The sequence below is a fragment of the Mytilus californianus genome, unplaced genomic scaffold (genome assembly GCF_021869535.1).
Source record: "Mytilus californianus isolate M0D057914Y unplaced genomic scaffold, xbMytCali1.0.p SCAF_8, whole genome shotgun sequence".
Classification (NCBI taxonomy): Eukaryota; Metazoa; Mollusca; class Bivalvia; order Mytilida; family Mytilidae; genus Mytilus; species Mytilus californianus.
The window spans coordinates 107,252,446-107,271,783 of record NW_026262734.1 but is presented as its reverse complement, the minus strand read 5'-3'; the positions used below and the strand labels follow the sequence as shown (position 1 = coordinate 107,271,783).

Here is a 19,338-nt window from a genome sequence, read left to right as displayed (position 1 = left end):
ACTCATAAATCATGTTTAGAAAAATTACATTTGTCTTTCTGTAAGTATATCCTCCGAACTTCATCAAACATAGCCATGAGAACAGAGCTAGGGAGATACCCGCTAGAGATGCATATAAAAACTCAGAGTATACTTTACCTAACAAGAATTTGAAAAAATTGATAAAATAAGTAAATTATATTTATATAAAAGTTTGAAGCCAAATTTAGAAATGGAAAATTACTTAAACTGTAAGTCTTTTGAAAAGAGAAGTAACATAACAAAAATGAGAATTAGCGACCATAATTATTGATAGAAAAAGGAAGACATTTAAAAATACCTAGAGAAAAAAGACTATGCCCATCCTGTAATACATTGGAGGATGAAGCTCATTTTATTTTATACTGTAAAAAAATTCTAAACTAAGAGATAACTTTTTAGGAAATGTAGTTAAACATATGCCAGATTTTATGTCCTGGCAAGAAAATGAGAAAATTAAATACCTTCTTTGCCCATCAACCTCAAAATAAGTAGAAGGCTTAGGGTCCTTTTTTAAACCGGCATTAGAACTGAGAACAGGGGACTCTTGATTTATTTATATAAATATATGAATAGATTGTTTTGCTTTTTTACTCAATATATACATGTTTTATGGGATATGTTTTCCTATGGGTTTGTTTTTGTCTTTTTGTGTATGTTTGCATTCATATAATGTTTATATGTTATCGTTTTGTATGTTAGTGTCACAAATCTTTTTAAAACGATTTATTTGGCAATAAAACTATTTGAATTTGATAACAAAAGGACAAAAGACACAAAATAACGATCTATGAGTACTAGCAGTTACTGAAAGCTAGCTCAAAGACTATTTTAAGTTAACTCAATCAAGTTTTTCTAAAATAGAATATCAATCAGTATACCTTTTGAATTTAGTTTAAATACTTCATAAGCAGTCTGACAAAAGCATAACCTTGTGCAATGCAAAAATATAAGAATCATAGAAACATAAGTGCTAGCTATATATTGCACTATAGAAAATATAATTCACGTAAGTACCGTTAAAGATCGTTCTACAATTTGAACTTGATACCCTTGAAGAATAAGTTTATCCAAAAGACCATAGTTTGATTTATTATACTTCACGTTAAAATGTTATATTTTGATTGGCTAATACGAGGGTGTTAATTTACTCTATTACCCTTCATGGAGACGCTTGATCAAGTGTGCGCTTTATTAAATACGACTCTATCCTATGGCAAATACTCTATTACCCTTCACGGAGACGCTTGATCAAGTGTGCGCTTTATAAAATACGGATGGTTGTTGTGTACAAGACGTCATAGTTTATTACTTTGAATTTGAAATTTAATCGACAGTAATAACGGAACATTCAGTATAATAAATTAATTACACATATCTGAGAGGGTGATAGAGCAGATTGCTACCCCTCGAAAAGACATTGTCAGCCTTGGCTTCGCCTCAGTTGACAAGGTTTTCTCGGGGTAACAATCTGCTCTATCAGCCTCTTAGCTATGTGTTATTTATATAATGGCGCATGTCATATGGAGAGATGCTTGATACTGATCTTGAATGTCTCGAAATTGAAAAGTTTATGAAAATCTTATATTTAGATAGATAGTTATACCTAATGATGATACTACTACAAATAATATCAATAATGGTGAAAATAATAATGAATATAATCATTATAATTTATATTAAAATTATTAATATGATATTGTTAGGCTGCTTCGACTTTGTCAATCAAATTCAAAATAATCACCGCTTTGCACTCAATGTCTATATTGAATTATTAATATATTTTCCTTCTTATCTAACGTATCAGATAGCCGGAAGATACTGAAGTATCTAATACAAAATAAGTTCTTACATTTGTTTAAATTACAACAGTAATTGACATTTTTTAGAGGAACGATCAGTTATCTAGAAAAGAAAGAGAGTTATCGCTCTTCATATATAACAAAATATTGTGTGAATTATGGATTAATTTGAAGGATTTAACTTTTTCCCAGCCAACTTGACCGATGGATAACAATTTAAATTTTTTCCAGCCAACTTGACCGATGGACAAAGATTTAACTTATTTCCAGCCAACTTGACCGATGGACAAAGATTTAAGACTGCTTTCTTTACCTTTCGTTTTTTCGTTTGCGCTGGGTTGTCTGCTGTCATGTTTGTGTTGGGTTGTCCGATGTCACTTTTGTGTTGGTTGTCTGATGTCACGTTTGCGTGGGGTTGTATGATGTCACGTTTGCGTGGTGTTGTCTGCTGTCACGTTTGTGTTGGGTTGTCTGCTGTCACGTTTGTGTTGGGCTGTCTGCTGTCACGTTTGTGTTGGATTGTCTGCTGTCACGTTTGTGTGGTGTTGTCTGCTGTCACGTTTGTGTTGGGTTGTCTGATGTCACGTTTGCGTGGGGTTGTCTGATGTGACGTTTGTGTTGGGTTGTCCGATGTCACTTTTGTGTTTGGTTGTCTGCTGTCACGTTTGTGTTTGGTTGTCTGCTGTCACGTTTGTGTTGGGTTGTCTGCTGTCACGTTTGTGTGGTGTTGTCTGCTGTCACGTTTGTGTTGGGTTGTCTGATGTCACGTTTGCGTGGGGTTGTCTGATGTGACGTTTGTGTTGGGTTGTCCGATGTCACTTTTGTGTTTGGTTGTCTGCTGTCACGTTTGTGTTTGGTTGTCTGCTGTCACGTTTGTGTTGGGTTGTCTGCTGTCACGTTTGTGTTGGGTTGTCTGATGTTATGTTTGCGTTGGGTTGCTGCTGTCACGTTTGTGTTGGGTTTTCTGCTGTCACGTTTGTGTGGAGTTGACTGCTGTCTCGTTTGAGTTGGGTTGTCTGCTGTCATGTTTGTGTTAGGTTGTCCGATGTCACTTTTGTGTTGGTTGTCTGATGTCACGTTTGCGTGGGGTTGTCTGATGTCACGTTTGCGTGCTGTTGTCTGCTGTCACGTTTGTGTTGGGTTGTTTGCTGTCACGTTTCTGTTGGGTTGTCTGATGTCACGTTTGTGTTGGTTTGTCTGATGTAACGTTTGCGTTGGGTTGTCTGATGTCACGTTTGTGTTGGGTTGTCCGATGTCACTTTTGTGTTTGGTTGTCTGCTGTCACTTTTGTGTTTGGTTGTCTGCTGTCACGTTTGCGTGGAGTTGACTGCTGTCACGTTTGTGATGGGTTGTCTGCTGTCACGTTTGTGTTGGGTTGTCTGATGTCACGTTTGTGTTGGATTGTCTGAAGTCTCGTTTGAGTTGGGTTGTCTGCTGTCATGTTTGTGTTGGGTTGTCCGATGTCACTTTTGTGTTGGTTGTCTGATGTCACGTTTGCGTGGTGTTGTCTGCTGTCACGTTTGTAATGGGTTGTCTGCTGTCACGTTTCTGTTGGGTTGTCTGATGTCACGTTTGTGTTGGTTTGTCTGATGTAACGTTTGCGTTGGGTTGTCTGATGTCACGTTTGTGTTGGGTTGTCCGATGTCACTTTTGTGTTTGGTTGTCTGCTGTCACTTTTGTGTTTGGTTGTCTGCTGTCACGTTTGCGTGGGGTTGACTGCTGTCACGTTTGTGTTGGGTTGTCTGCTGTCACGTTTGTGTTGGGTTGTCTGAAGTCACGTTTGTGTGAGGTTGTCTGATGTCACGTTTGTGTGGGGTTGTCTGATGTCACGTTTGCGTGGTGTTGTCTGCTGTCACGTTTGTGTGGAGTTGACTGCTGTCACGTTTCTGTTGGGTTGTCTGATGTCACATTTGTGTTGGTTTGTCAGATGTCACGTTTGTGTTGGGTTGTCTGCTGTCACGTTTGTGTTGAGTTGCTGCTGTCACGTTTGTGTTGGGTTGTCTGCTGTCACGTTTGTGTGGAGTTGACTGCTGTCACGTTTGTGTGGAGTTTACTGCTGTCACGTTTGTATTGGGCTGTCTGCTGTCACGTTTGTGCTGAGTTGTCTGATGTCAAGTTTGTGTGGGGTTGTCTACTGTCACGTTTGTGTGGAGTTGACTGCTGTCACGTTTGTGTTGGGTTGTCTAGTGTCACGTTTGTGTTGGGTTGTCTGCTGTCACGTTTGTGTTGGATTGTCTGCTGTCACGTTTCTGTGGTGTTGTCTGCTGTCACGTTTGTGTGGAGTTGTCTACTGTCACGTTTGCGTTGGGTTGTCTACTGTCACGTTTGTGTTGAGTTGTCTATTGCCACGTTTGTGTTGGGTTGTCTTATGTCACGTTTGCATGGGGTTGTCTGATGTCACGTTTGTTTTGGGTTATCCGATGTCACTTTTTTGTTTGGTTGTCTGCTGTCACTTTTGTGTTTGGTTATCTGATGTCACGTTTATGTGGAGTTGTATGCTGTCACGTTTGTGTGCAGTTGGCTGCTGTTACGTTTGTGTTGGGTTGTCTGATGTCACGTTTGTGTGGGGATGTCTGCTGTCACGTTTGTGTGGAGTTGTCTGTTGTCACGTTTGCGCGGTGTTGTCTGCTGTTACGTTTGTGTGGAGTTGACTGCTGTCACGTTTGTGTTGGGTTGTCTGATGTCACGTTTGTATTGGGTAGTCTGATGTCACGTTTTTGTTGGGTTGTCTGCTGTCACGTTTGTGTTGGGTTGCTGCTGTCACGTTTGTGTTGGGTTGTCTGCTGTCACGTTTGTGTGGAGTTGACTGCTGTCACGTTTGTGTTGGGTTGTCTAGTGTCACGTTTGTGTTGGGTAGTCTGATGTCACGTTTGTGTTGGGTTGTCTGCTGTTACGTTTGTGTTGGGTTGCTGCTGTCACGTTTGTGTTGGGTTGTCTGCTGTCACGTTTGTGTAGAATTGACTGTGCTGTCACGTTTGTGTTGGATTGTCTGAAGTCTCGTTTATGTTTGGTTGAATATATGCTGTCACGTTTCTGTTGGGTTGTCTGATGTCATGTTTGTGTTGGATTGTCTGCTGTCACATTTGTGTTGGGTTGTCTGCTGTCACGTTTGTGTTGGGTTGTCTGATGTCACGTTTGTGTTGGGTTGTCTGCTGTCACATTTGTGTAAGGTTGTTTGCTGTCACGGTTGTGTTGGGTTTTCTGATGTCACGTTTGCGTGGGATTGTCTGATGTCACGTTTGCGTGGGATTGTCTGATGTCACGTTTGTGTTGGGTTGTCCGATGTCACTTTTGAGTTTGGTTGTCTGCTATCACTTTTGTGTTTGGTTGTCTGCTGGCACGTTTGTGTGGAGTTGTCTGCTGTCACGTTTGTGTGCGGTTGTCTGCTGTCACGTTTGTGTTAGGCTGTCTGATGTCACGTTTGTGTGGAGTTGTCTGCTGTCACGTTTGTGTGCGGTTGTCTGCTGTCACGTTTGTGTGGAGTTGTCTGATAGCACGTTTTCGTGGTGTTGTCTGCTGTTACGTTTGTGTGGAGTTTACTGCTGTCACGTTTGTGATGGGTTGTCTGATGTCACGTTTGTGTTGGGGTGTCTACTGTCACGTTTGTGTTTGGTTGTCTGCTGTCACGTTTGTGTTGGGTTGTCTGATGTCACGTTTGTGTTGGGTTGTCTGCTGTCACGTTTGTGTTGGGTTGTCTGCTGTCACGTTTGTGTTGGGTTGTCTGCTGTCACGTTTGTGTTGGGTTGTCTGCTGTCATGTTTGTGTTGTGTTGTCTGCTATCATGTTTGTGTTCGGTTGTCTGCTGTCACGTTTGAGTTGGGTTGTCTGCTGTCATATTTGCGTTGGGTTGTCTGCTGTCATGTTTGCGTTGAGTTGTCTGATGTCATGTTTGCTTGGGGTTGTCTGTTGTCATAAATTGATACACCATATCTTTTCTGTATTATTACATTAACAGTTTTTGTTTCTTGTGCTTTGTGGAGGTCATAAAAAGTTTACTCGTGCTTGACGTGTGTGCTTTTATTGTTTTTAACAGTTATGACGAATTTATTCTTGAAATATCCTCTATCATTAAATGTGTGTTACTTTATTTTGTTGCTTTTTGACAGTTTGTTTATTGAAATTAGTATGCAGTCCACATGAATGCATAGAAAATTTTCTGTCAAGTTATCTAACATATATTTTGCTATGCACCGGTGTTGTTATGATATTTATTTTGTATCTGTATGTTACAGTATGAATGATTGTCGGCGTTTCATTATTTAGCAGTATGTGATATATTTCCCTGAAAAATGTTATTGAAAATTTGTCGATACTACCTCGCAGCTGCTTTCTTAAATGGACAGATGTACCGTGGTCGACATCTAGCAAATAATTCTGCTAATAGAGTGCTAGGGACGAGTTGCAGCGAGGTGATTGTTTTTTCTTCAGGTTAAAGGTCTCACTTCCAGATGCAAAACAGAAATAAAAGTGAGAATCATTTGCTGTTGTTTTTTTCATTTGGGCGCAGTGAGTGTGTGTCATGAACCGATATACTATATAAATAAGAAGATGTGGTATGAGTGCCAATGAGACAACTCTCTATCCAAGTCACAACGTATAAAAAACTAACAATTATAGGTCAAAGTACGGGCTTCAACACGGAGCCTTGGCTCACACCGAACAGCAAGCTATAAAGGGCTCCAAAATGACTAGTGTAAAACAATTCAAACAGGAAAACCAACAGTCTAATCTATATAAAAAACGAGAAACGAGAAACACCTATGAACCACACCAACAAACGACAACCACTTAATAACAGGCTCCTGACTTAGGATAGGTGCATAAAAATGCAGCGGGTTTAAACGTTTTAACAGGCGCCAACCTTCACCCTGACCTGAGACAGTAGTGTAACATTAATTACAACATAAAAAGACACACTATAAAATATCAATTGAAATGGCTTAACTCGATCAAATAGACATTTAAACAAAAACAAGTAAAAATACACTGAACGAATAAGTTTGATCTATGACACAATATAAATAAAATATTTAAACGTAGGTGCCTATATAACATAGACGTTACAGGTAGTAATATAAAAGATGTATACCCTTTTATTATATACTTAGTAGTAAATACAGATAAATTGTATGTGTAATACAATAATTGGCAAGCGTGATGTATCAGCCACCCGTGATGATATCGATATCAGCACGGTTGCAAAGGCTTTATCACACCTTTAATCTGTATGACGTTACGTCATCGATTGCAGTCACTGTTGCAAAGGCTTTATCAAACCCATAATCTGTATGACGTCATGTCAAACCTATGATCTGTATGACTTCATTTCAAACCTCCTTACCTGTATGACGTCATGTCACATAAAAAAACATCTACGTGAGGTATAGGTATATAATAAAGTGTATATGATATGGCTTTTTCAATATCACACACCGTATCAACCCTCAACCAATATAATCCCTTGAGCAGAGCTCTTGGGATTATATTGGTGTCTCTGGTTGATACGGATGTGATATTGAAAAAGCCATATGATATTCTCTATTTATTTCATTAGTTTACATTAAGTCTTATATGATTCATATTTGCTTATGTACAGGTACTCTAAATACTAGCAATGAACGTCAATGTCCCTCTTTCTTCTGTAATTTATTTCAACTGTAATTGATCATGTATAAAAGACTTTTCCTCCTGAATTGTAAATTTTGTTCACATGGTTATTTTTTAAACTAGTAACATGAAATTTTTGAGAGATAATACGCAACCAAAGAATGTTGTTTTTAATTTAATTTGCTAGAACATTCAATCAAAGATCTTCGCCTGTAGTTAAAGTTTGTCTTTTTATCAGCTTGTGTTATAATGATCCATTCAGTTTTATTTTAATAGCGTATTTTCGATTATAAATGTCTAAAATCCCTGAACAGAAAAGGTGTAATATTTATCCAACTTTCACAACAGTCTGTCATATTGCCCACTACACTCTGTATACTATACTGTATTGAAGAGAATTCCATTTTATCTTAGTGTGTCCGAAATATAAGGAACTTAGATGTTCAGTGGTTGTCGTTTGTTGATGTTGTTCATAGGTGTTTCTCGTTTCTCGTTTTTTATATAGATTATACCGTTTTTTTTCCTGTTTGAATGGTTTTACACTAGTCATTTTTGGGGCCCTTTATAGCTTGCTGTTCGGTGTGAGCCAAGGCTCCGTGTTGAATGCCGTACTTTGACCTATAATGATTTACTTTTACAAATTGTGACTTGGATGTAGAATTGTCTCATTGGCACTCATACCACATCTTCTTATATCTAATTAGAGTAAAATTCATCAAGAAATATTACTTTTCTAGGCCAAGTGTTTAAGTAAATTGAATTTTTGAGTATATGTAATGAACATCAAACAGTTAACCAATTCAGGAAAATACATTTTTACTGCATTTAATTTTAAAATCAGAGACATGAACATTCTCTGTCTGTTTACTTGTTAACTTGTTTACTTTGAAATTTTATATTGACACCGATGAACTGTAAAGTTCAAGGTTATAAAGAATTTGAGCACTACACTCACCCTGCCAAAAAGTAATATCATTAATATCATTATTAGTATTATTGATAACCGAGTTAATAACATTATTTAAAGGAGTGTCATTTAAAGGTGAAGACGGTTTGTTAACCACTAGATATTTTGCAGTAAATTGTGAACTTGTGTGTTTTTATGACATATTCTGTACCTAGCAACGGTTTTATTTAAAAAACATAAGTGTTTTGAATATAATTGCTTACAAAATGGCAAAGGACTTGAATTTGAGGAAATGAAAATTTGTGTAAACCGACCTTTTTCAATGAAGTTAGTTTATACCATATATATATACATATTATATATATTGACGCAATCGTTCTTGTAACATCATAACTGTCGTCACCGATAAAGCTTTAGAATTGTGCTAGTTCATATCGCACATTATTATTTTTATTTAAAGCATATATTTGAACTCTCTGTTGTAATTAGTCATATAACCTATGTCGTGTTTAACACATATTTAGAATTGTGCAAGCGTCTTAACTGATGTTCGGTTTGACTTTTTTATTGTATAAATTTCAAGATTGTTATAGTTTAATCTAAGTAGACTGATATATGATTCATTCAACATCACAATCATATTTACTGATGAAGGATATTTGTTATCCGAAATATTTATAAATAACTACATTTATAGTTCCTTTTTTTGTTATTGGTGTTGTTGTGTACACTTTTTAGGCGTTTATATAATTTATTTATTGTGTACATGTATCGTTACTCGTAACGATCCAGCGCCCTCGTGGGAAAAATCGTTGACTATTATTCAGACGTTTTATATATATATATATATATATGTTTAAATCTTACTCCTTTTTATTGCATGACAGGTGATGTATAAAAAGCAAGGAATGTCCATTGCCGCACTTAATCACTTTTCATTTGAAGTTTATGCCATTCCGATTTGAATTTACTATTTAGTGAAATGTTCCCCTTGGTAACATTGTATTGTTCCTCTGGGGAACACATAATAAAGGGCTCAATGGTTTCTCTTTTGTAGTATTCTCCTAAGTAGTTAGCTAATTATGAAATACGGCTAGGATGGATCATCTTGATCTTTGACTAATTTTTAACTTTCGACTAATTGACAATATGTTTATGTGGTCACCAGAAGAACACTACACTAATATGTGTTCCCCAAATAAACGTTACGATGTTCCTATGTAGAACATTTCTTTGATTGTAACAATTATTATGCAATCATAAGGGGAACATTTTCCCAAATTGTTAAACAGTTATATATTATTACTCATGCGAGGCACTACTTGCCGGTTTTATGGTGACTTTCATCTAAAAGCATTTAAACTCTGTAGACTACTTTTACTACTGACCAATCTGGAGTACATCCATTCACCACCGTTGTTGGATTCTTGTTTCCAAATTGTAAATTTTCTGTGCGTATTAGTGAACTGCTGTTTGTCTTTTTCATTTGACCATTGTGTTGTCGACTGTTGCGTGGTAGTAGCGTGCTTGTCTCGATCGCGAATTTTGCTACGAAAACCAATCAGCAAACCAGGAATGAAAACACAAACAAAATGTAAAGGCTCAACTTTATTTAAAAAAAGGTTTAAAATAAATACATAAAAAAAATAATACAACTGCGTTCTAATCTGTGAATTTATATCGCAATGCATAACAAATAGTCTGTTGTGTTTGGATTTGGCTGTCAGATAAAAAGTAAGATCTGCACGCCAAATCAATGCAGAAATAAACTTCTTTTTACTACATTGTGTTTAGCGGAACATATTCCTACTGTGATGTTGAAGCTTAAAACACCTATATAATATACTAATATATAATAATACGTGAGTGCCTGGATACGATTAATTGATTTAGAATAGAAAACAAGAGGCCAACAATAAGGAATAGGAAATAATGTGGTGCTAAAGTAGATATTATACAGAAAATTGTACAAATTATTTAATAATATCAAGAATGATGATCCCTCTATACAGACTCTCCTATATAGATAATAATTCAATCAGTGAAAATCATATAACGATAATCACTGTATTGAATTTCATTGTTACGGACTCTAATGAAGCTGATACAAATTTCTTAGATCATCATCTTGTAAAAATATGTATTAACACTCAATATACCCTATTCAGTACAAATAACTTCAAAAATATAAAATAAGAGGCACACATGTGCCTACATCGCTCATCTATGAAGAAAATAGCAAGTTTGCTAAGTAGGAATTTTATATGCACATAGTATAGTTACTCTTTGTGTTTTTGATCTTTTTGTAATTTACATGTTTAAACTAGGTCCTATAAGTTTTTAGATGACCGCAAAAGCTACAAAACATAGTAAAACAAATATTTCAGGAGCAATATCTCCAAATTGGTTGCCAAAAATACAAGAGAAGATAGATATTGTCATACTTATCACTTTTATAGTTTAAACTTTAAACATAGCTCCTCTAGTTTTAAAAAAAAACAACAACAAAAAAGTGAAAAATTGGAAAAATGTATATTTCGGGGGCAACTCAAAATCGGGTTGACAGATGTTTCTGAAATTTCCAGGGTTAAACTATCTTGTCGTGCTTAACCTTTTTTGCAAATTAAATTTTTAACTTAGCTCCCATATTTTTTAAAATAAAATTCAAAAACTGCAAGAAAGATTATTTTAGGGTCAATAAATCTATAATGGATTGACAGATTTTTCTCCAATTTTCAGTGTACAATACATGTATATCTTGTCGTGTTGAACCTTTTTGCCCTTTACACTTTTAACATAGTTCCTATAGTTTTCGCGATAAAGCCTGCAACTGATAACAGTTGGAAAAAAATATATATCAGGGACAATTACTCCAAAACAAGAAGTTAGATTTTCACAAATTTCCAGGAAGGATCAATCTTGTAATGCTGATAATTTTTGCAATTACGCTTTAAAGGAAATGCTAAATAGTTAAAACTAACTATTTAGGGGAAATAACTCCAAAACAGGTGGACAGATTTTTCCAAAATTTTCAAGGTATATAGAGGTTTTTGTGTTTACCATTTGTATCATGTCAGTGTAATATGGCTAAAGTTTTAGAGATATTGCCCGATACTGTAGTTTGGTCGTTATGTTTTATTTTTAGACACGGCGGCCTTATTGGATGATCAACTTGGACGAAAATCACACATTTTATAGTTGACATCCTACAGATGAAGCATACAAATTCTGGTTTCAAGTCATTTAGTGTTCTCAGAAGAGAAGATTTTTTAACGAAAAATTTATGGACGATGGACAACAGATGACGGACGGACGACGGACGCAAAGCGATGACAAAGCTCACATGGCCCTTTGGGTTGTGTGAGCTAAAAAGGAAATAGACGTTCTAAATATATTCTAATATATCAAATAAATATAGATAAATAATAAATATCATGTCTTGTTTTTGAATACGTGGAGTATCTAAGCAAAACGAGTGATTATTGGTTTGTAATTGTCTGTTTACGTCATACTTCTATGTGCTCTTCAAAAACTGCTACAACAACTAATATAAAGGCACCAGTTATTATTCCGATGTTGTGATAACAGAAGGTCTTCCAACTTTTAGTCCCTAACTTCATTAGCTCTGGTAACTGAAATGATAAGACAGACTACTAATACTTATATCATAATAATTACATTACATGTATGGTTCACGAGAATCCGTTAGTTTGATTGGCTAACAAAATCGCGCGTCATTCAAAAATTAACCTTCATATCAAAATGAAAATTAATGTTATATTCGTGATGACACGCGCTTCAACAAAGAAGTGCACAGGCAAATAAAATAAAAACGAGATAAAACTTTTTTTTCATGGTCTTAGCATAAAAATGTATTTATAAGAAATGAATGCTTCTTGGTGAAATTTGAAAGGGTTGTAAAAGTGTTGATCGTGCACACATTTATAGAATGATACAAAATGTGCTTCGGTCAACACGTTTACACCCCAATGAAATTACAAAAGGAAGCATTCATTTCTTAACTTAAGTCATACTAAATTTGCTGCCTGATTGATCTTCATCATAAGCGCATAAATATGACAGTTTTAACATGACCTAAATGCAAATTATGGGATTTGCATTTAGGTCATGCAATTGTTTTGTTTTTTCTTCTTAGTTCAAATCATAAACATGGGACAAGAGCGAGAACGAGATTGGTGTATATAAGATTAGAGTACGACATAGCAATAAGGAAAACATGATCCTTAGTTTAAGACACAGCCACTTTTAAAAGTTTGTTACATGTATGCTGTTGCTAGACTTAAATTAGTTTTAGTTTAAATTATTTTTTAAAAAAATGATGGGGACACTGATTTCAGTTTTGTTGAATTAATCATGTGATTACTCTGTTTGTAATAAAAACACCGGGAAAACTTTTTACAGCTTAAAACAATGCTATTATTTGATGTTTTTTTGTCATTTTTTGACCAAAATTTAGTGTTCACAATTTAACATATAACATGGCCTAAACCATTGTCTTCAATGCTTTTGTGCACATTTTGCCTGAACTTGTCCCCCCCTATAAAAACTTTAGAAAACAACAAAAAACTTAATGTAAAAGATGTTGTTTGTTGTTCATTCTTACCATACCAACGAGGGATATGTACAGGAAATTTCCTGCTGTTACCGCATAAATCCAGTTGACGGCAGTTGCATACGACGCTACCTGTACACCAATGAAGAAACCAATGAAGGCTGTCAATGACGAGAACAAATTGGCCAATATAGCCTGCCAGAATGACAAACCACTTGTAATAAGTACAGCAAAGTCACCTACAAAAATAAAATAAGTTGTATAAAAGAGATTTTATGAGTAGTCCGGCTAAGGATAATCGGTATTGTCATTTATTTAACTTTGAACTTTTGTCATTTCAGCGTTTAAACATTCTTGGATTTCAAAGTTTTCGGTTTTAGCGTCCCTTCTTAAAGTAAATCCAGACTCGCGACCTGAAAATTTTCTTCCCGCTGACAAATTGGAACCTTGATATTTTGTTATCACTTGGTCACCGGGTCGGCCGACCCGGCCTGCCTTTCCCTGCCAGAATAAGCGTTCCGGACGCAGCAAAGTTAGAAAGTGTTATTTTCTGTACCATGAGATATATAATGCGGTAAAGTATATGAATGTATATTCCAGAGTGCTGAGAACTGTTACAGTAGATTGGTTTATATTGGTTTGTTGCTTGGCTTTAAGATTTCAGTGCTAGCACATTTTGAAGGGAAACGTACGAAGTGAGCAAGTACAAAAGAAATAATTTAGTATAGTTAAGGAAATATAATTTATTCAATAAATTAAAACACACGCTTTATATGAATAGTATGACAATAAACTCATCATAGAGACCAGGATTAAAATTGTGTACGCCTGGCGTGTTTCGTCTACAAAAGACTCATCAGTGGACGCTCGAATCATTAGCTTCAATTGTACATCAGATTGTTCAGATTGAAAAAAAAGGTTGTTTTATTTGAAAAAGAGCACCACGCAATTATCTACTAAGGTCAACCTGTTTGCGGTTTAAAACAAAATAGGCGTCATATGATTTTTTTATTTATATATCTTTGATGGTGAAACGTGAGCGACTTGTGGTAACGACTGGCTATAGCAATAGAAAATATTTAATGAGGGTGGTAAAAGGGGGGGGGGGTGCTTGCACGAAAAAAAAGTGAAATAAGACATAATTTCACGTTGAACGTGAAATAATTTCTGTCATGAACGTTGCACGAAAAATAAAGACTTTGATGTGAACCTTTTGTGACTGAGTCACTGTCTTCTTGTATATATAAACTCTCTGTTTTACTTGTTATTCCCGATTTAGTATACACATTTATGATATAAATGGTTTACGGCTTTTAAAAAAGTATTTCTTGACGATCCCTGCCAAGTGTTTGAATTTTATTTGAAAAATACCGAGCACGCAAAATAAGCATTTGAAAATCACGATGCACGTAAAATTAAATAAGCAGAACACGTTGAACGAGGCACCTGTCTTGCACGACTGAACGTCAAATAAAAAAGTAAAAACACGTTGAACGTGAAATAAAAAACGGCGATCACGTTGCACGAAAATAACCCTTTACCACCCTCTTTAATTTCTGTGTGAATTTGTGAATAACTATAGCATTAAAATTACCTAATTCCTGTGGTAATTCGTGACAGAATATAGCTATAGTAAGACCAATCCCATCAGCTATATCGCTCGAGAAAGCTGCTCCCAACACCAGACCATCGGTAGTATTGTGTATGGCATCTCCGATTATTATCATGTATGCTAGTGGGGCTATACCTGTGTGTATTCAAATATATTGGTTTAAACAAATATATATTTAACTATATATGGTATCGACGGCATTGTCAATACAATATGAATATTAATGACACTGAATATTCAACAGATGTGTTTCAAATGAAATCACATATAAAACACGAAAAAGATAAAATATATAGCATGATATGTGGCTTAATGTCAGGTAAATTAACGACAAATACAGGTTTAATTGAGGTTGGACATCTCGTTGTCGATTGAACCCCTAAAACTTTAACATATTTTCTTAAAGTTCAATTCACTATAATAATATGCGATAATGATATAAAGTTTACCATTTTCTTTTCTCAAGTCTTCAGATCCTAAATCAACTTTACCATTTGAATTGACCTGTATCAAAAACAAAAAATCTAAATAAATATATAGTTGCGACGAAAACATTAGACCATATATTAACAGTATACATATAAAAGACCGTTTTCAGACTACAATAATGCTTATTTTGCCAACCCCCTGAAATAAACAATATGTAAAAGTTTTCAAACTTGTTCCTCATTTTCTTTTGGGTTTTGTTAAGAAAATATACACGTCTGTATCATTTGTGTTTGGACTGTACAAACATCTATATTAAAATATAATAAACCACCATTTCATGGTAACGTTTATTTTTCTGATTCTCTTTAAAAAGTTGACGCACATAGAATGCACATACGTAGTTTTATTATTGTAATTGACAATCATGCTGAAATAATGGTACGAGATTAATAAATAATGGATGAAACATGTTTAAAGATGTTGTGCGAAATCTAACGTTGCTTTGCCTAGTCTTTTTTGTCACACTACTAACATAAAGCATATATACGATATGTAATATTTTCCCAATACTTATGCTGCTATTAGACTGCTAATCTTTAGATATTGGGACTTAATAAAACCAACGGGTTTGTTTGGAAACTTCCACTAAATAGTCTATGTTCAAATCAGACATCATCGGATTTTTTGTGACACATGTTCATAAATAAAAGAAATTATTGGGCATACGTCAATGAGACAGCAATCTAACGACACAAAATAAAGTCGATCGTCATCTAGAGGTAAACATAAGGGTTTCAAACAAAAGACAAATTTCTGTTGGCATCTCGGAGCTCTTTATCGCCCGAGTCTAGAAAAGATGCAAATAAATTCAACAGGGACTGTGGAAAATCTCACGACTGTACCTAATTTCCAAAATGACATAAAATGGTCAGTGAATCTATGTTTTTGGACAATCGGAACAAATGGTGCAATGTTTATATAAGGTCGACAAAACATAATTCAAAATAAGTTACCTGCCTTTTACCAGAGAAAATTATTACATTATACAAACATCTTAAAAGTATGACTGATAGGTAGCGCACTAGATAAAGTATAACTTATTATACAGAAATTAAGAAATGTGGCATGACTGCCAATGAGACAACTATCCACCAGAAACCAAAGCACATGGACAAGTGTCACCGTCAGAACCCATACCCATATAGAATAACCATACATTGTCTCGAAATATAAATTTTATTTGTACAAGGCTTAGAAACAGGTAGGAAGCGAGGCTTTGTCGAGCACTTCTATCCTGTTTTGAGTCGAGTACAAATAAAATTTATATTTCGAGACAATGTATGGTTATTCTTTATATACTGCAACTCCTACAACTGTTCCAAATAAAATATTTAGGGTAAAAACCATCATTTTTTAATTTGGAGCGAATGACGTAAACATTCTGCGAACCTGTACATTAAATGACGTCATAAATAAAACTCTACGTAAACGCATTGTCAACGTCATAAACAAGGCGATATACGGTCAGTGACTGTATATCACAAATGATTATACGGTCAATGCAATTTGACTGCGCAAATATCACAGCTGCAGTATATAATGAGATTACTATCCATCAGAGACCAATGCACAAGGACAAGACTAGTTTCACCGTAAGACCTTCAACAAAAACCATACCCAAATGAGACTACTATCCACCAGAGACCAAAGCACAAGGTCACCAGAGACCAAAACACAAGGACAAGACTAGTGTCACCGTAAGACCTTCAACAAAACCCATACGCAATGAGACTACTATCCACCAGAGACTAAAGCACAATGACAAGTGTCAACGTCAGACCTTCAACAAAACCCATACCCAATGAGACTACTATCCACCATAGACTAAAGCACAATGACAAGTGTCAACGTCAGACCTTCAACAAAACCCATACCCAATGAGACTACTATCCACCAGAGACTAAAGCACAAGGACAAGTATCAACGTCAGACCTTCAACAAAACCGATACCCAATGAGACTACTATCCACCAGAGACTAAAGCACAAGGACAAGTGTCAACGTCAGACCTTCAACAAAACCCATACGCAATGAGACTACTATCCACCAGAGACTAAAGCACTAGGACAAGTATCAACGTCAGACCTTCAACAAAACCCATACCCAATGAGACTACTATCCACCAGAGACTAAAGCACAAGGACAAGTGTCAACGTCAGACCTTCAACAAAACCCATACGCAATGAGACTACTATCCACCAGAGACTAAAGCACAAGGACAAGTATCAACGTCAGACCTTCAACAAAACCCATACCCAATGAGACTACTATCCACCAGAGACTAAAGCACAAGGACAAGTGTCAACGTCAGACCTTCAACAAAACCCATACCCAATGAGACAACTATCCACCAGAGACCACCGGACGTGGACGTTAACAGCCTTTGTCGCTTCTCATGTTGTCTTTTTATTAAAAAAAAAAAACTTTTTTCGTACAATGACAAAATAAAGGACACTATCAATTACAGTATCGACTACCTGAAATATACGCCGCTGGTGAAATAAATACAACAGAAATTTGCCGTACATTATTGAAAGATACTTTACTCCAAGAACAAGCTTATTGTTTGAGTTTAATGCAACATACAAGACTAGTCGAAATATTTCGTACATAAATCGTTCTGATTTGTCAGTCTTGATTGGTTTATCTAATAGGGTCAAAGAGACTCATGACTTTTGATCTTAGAACAATTTCAATGGTATTTAAAGTGTATAAAAAAAATGACCAATTAAACTTTATATTTCTATTATCATATTTTTGGCAAAATATAGTTATTTATTTTATTGAACGTCTTGATGAACCCAATGAGCTTTTTGAACCAGTAGATTCTACCTTTTTGAACCAGAAGATTCTACTTCTGTTAAATATAATTGGAGGAATCTAAGTGTTTTTAAAAAAATCATTCCCTATTTCACTTGTTTTGTAAGGGGGAGATTTTTTACATGAAACTTGTCTTACCACCATATATTTTAAAAGTGACTTTGTTTATATGAAATATCGGTGATACACTATTGCAAAGTTTGCTTGGTTTCTCGTAGATCTTTCTTGAACATTCTTCGAAAATGTCATAACAAATGTCATTACGCCTAAAAAAGGTTGTTTTAAAATTGAGAATGGAAATGGGGAATGTCAAAGAAATGGGGAATGTTATGCATATCTTGATGAGAGCTTTTGATCTATATCAGTCTAGTATGAACCATCCCCGTAAACTGAGGATAGAAGGGTAATATTCTGGTACAGGCATGCCTTACACGAAGATACATGATTGTGGATCACTGTAAAAAAAAATATTTTCTGGTTTTCTTGTGTAGTTATGTTATTTCCTCATTGAAATGTCCGCATATCTTCGTTTATTCATAGATAATTTCATTGCTACATACATATGGAAACTGTACAATTATAAAACTGGAGTTTGCTTCATTTGGGATATGTTGGATAATTGTCTCATTGGCAATCATACCACATCCCTTTATTTTACAATCTTTTCATTTGTTGTTAAGTTAAGCTCTCTAAAATAAGATGTATGGCTTAATATGAGAGAAACCATTAAAGTTTGACAACGACAACCGGAAAGTAACACATGTTCATCACGACATTTGATGCAGGGAAATACAATGACGAATAAACGCGTACATACACTGTACAAGTCTTTTGATCTTTTGGAATCACTATCAAGGTTCCCGAGGGTTGCTGCTCCTGGTTCAGTTGTTGTTGGGATTTCTGATATAAGTCCCTGTAAAAAATATACAAGTTTATCTGTCATTTCATTTTGTTCATTTCCATATAAAAACTATTCCGATATTTAATGTGTAAATTACGGAAGCCGATAAGGGCCATTCAAAAAAAATAAATCATAGCATGTCGATATAACGACATCACTATGACGTAATTTCGACATACCATGTCGTTATTACGACATCACTATGTCGTAATAACGACATAACATGTCGTTATAACGACATCGCTATGTCGTAATTTCGACATAACATGTCGTAATTACGACACCACTATGTCGTAATAACGACATCGCTATTGTCGTAATAACGACATCGCTATATATATATATATATATAAAAGAATATGTATTATGATTGCCAAGAGACTAAATGACACAGAAATTAACAGCTATAGGTCATCATAATGCCTTCAATAATGATAAAAGACCCCGCATAGTCAGCTATAAAACAGGGACGAAAGATACCAGAGGAAGAGTCCCCGAAATGACAGATGTTTAACAATTTAATTCAAACGAGAAAAATAACGGTTTTAATAATGTACAAACAACCACTGAATTACATACTCCTGACCGCTATGTGATAATAACGACAACC

At 35.4% G+C, this 19,338-nt stretch overlaps 1 protein-coding gene and 1 long non-coding RNA gene across 5 annotated transcripts in view; both read right to left on the bottom strand.

The window, feature by feature from the left end:
* Window positions 1-9,929: 9,929 nt before the first annotated feature.
* LOC127711749 (zinc transporter ZIP12-like) overlaps window positions 9,930-19,338 on the bottom strand; it is a 58,332-nt gene continuing 48,923 nt past the window's right edge. For all 3 annotated transcript variants that reach the window (XM_052217862.1, XM_052217863.1, XM_052217864.1), the window contains exons 6-10: window positions 18,645-18,740; window positions 14,969-15,023; window positions 14,502-14,654; window positions 12,959-13,146; window positions 9,930-11,966 (exon numbers count right to left, since the gene is read on the bottom strand). In XM_052217862.1, the coding sequence (XP_052073822.1) occupies window positions 11,841-11,966; window positions 12,959-13,146; window positions 14,502-14,654; window positions 14,969-15,023; window positions 18,645-18,740 (618 nt within the window). In that variant the 3' untranslated portion in view covers window positions 9,930-11,840. The remainder of the gene's footprint in view (window positions 11,967-12,958; window positions 13,147-14,501; window positions 14,655-14,968; window positions 15,024-18,644; window positions 18,741-19,338) is intronic.
* Window positions 16,258-18,637, bottom strand: LOC127711752 (uncharacterized). Of its 2 annotated transcripts, none has more exons than XR_007986872.1 (3): window positions 17,245-18,637; window positions 17,093-17,168; window positions 16,258-16,712 (listed from the first exon to the last, which is right to left on the bottom strand). It is a non-coding gene; the product is annotated as an uncharacterized LOC127711752 (long non-coding RNA). The 2 variants fall into 2 exon arrangements; XR_007986873.1 differs by lacking the exon at window positions 16,258-16,712 and adding an exon at window positions 16,962-17,016.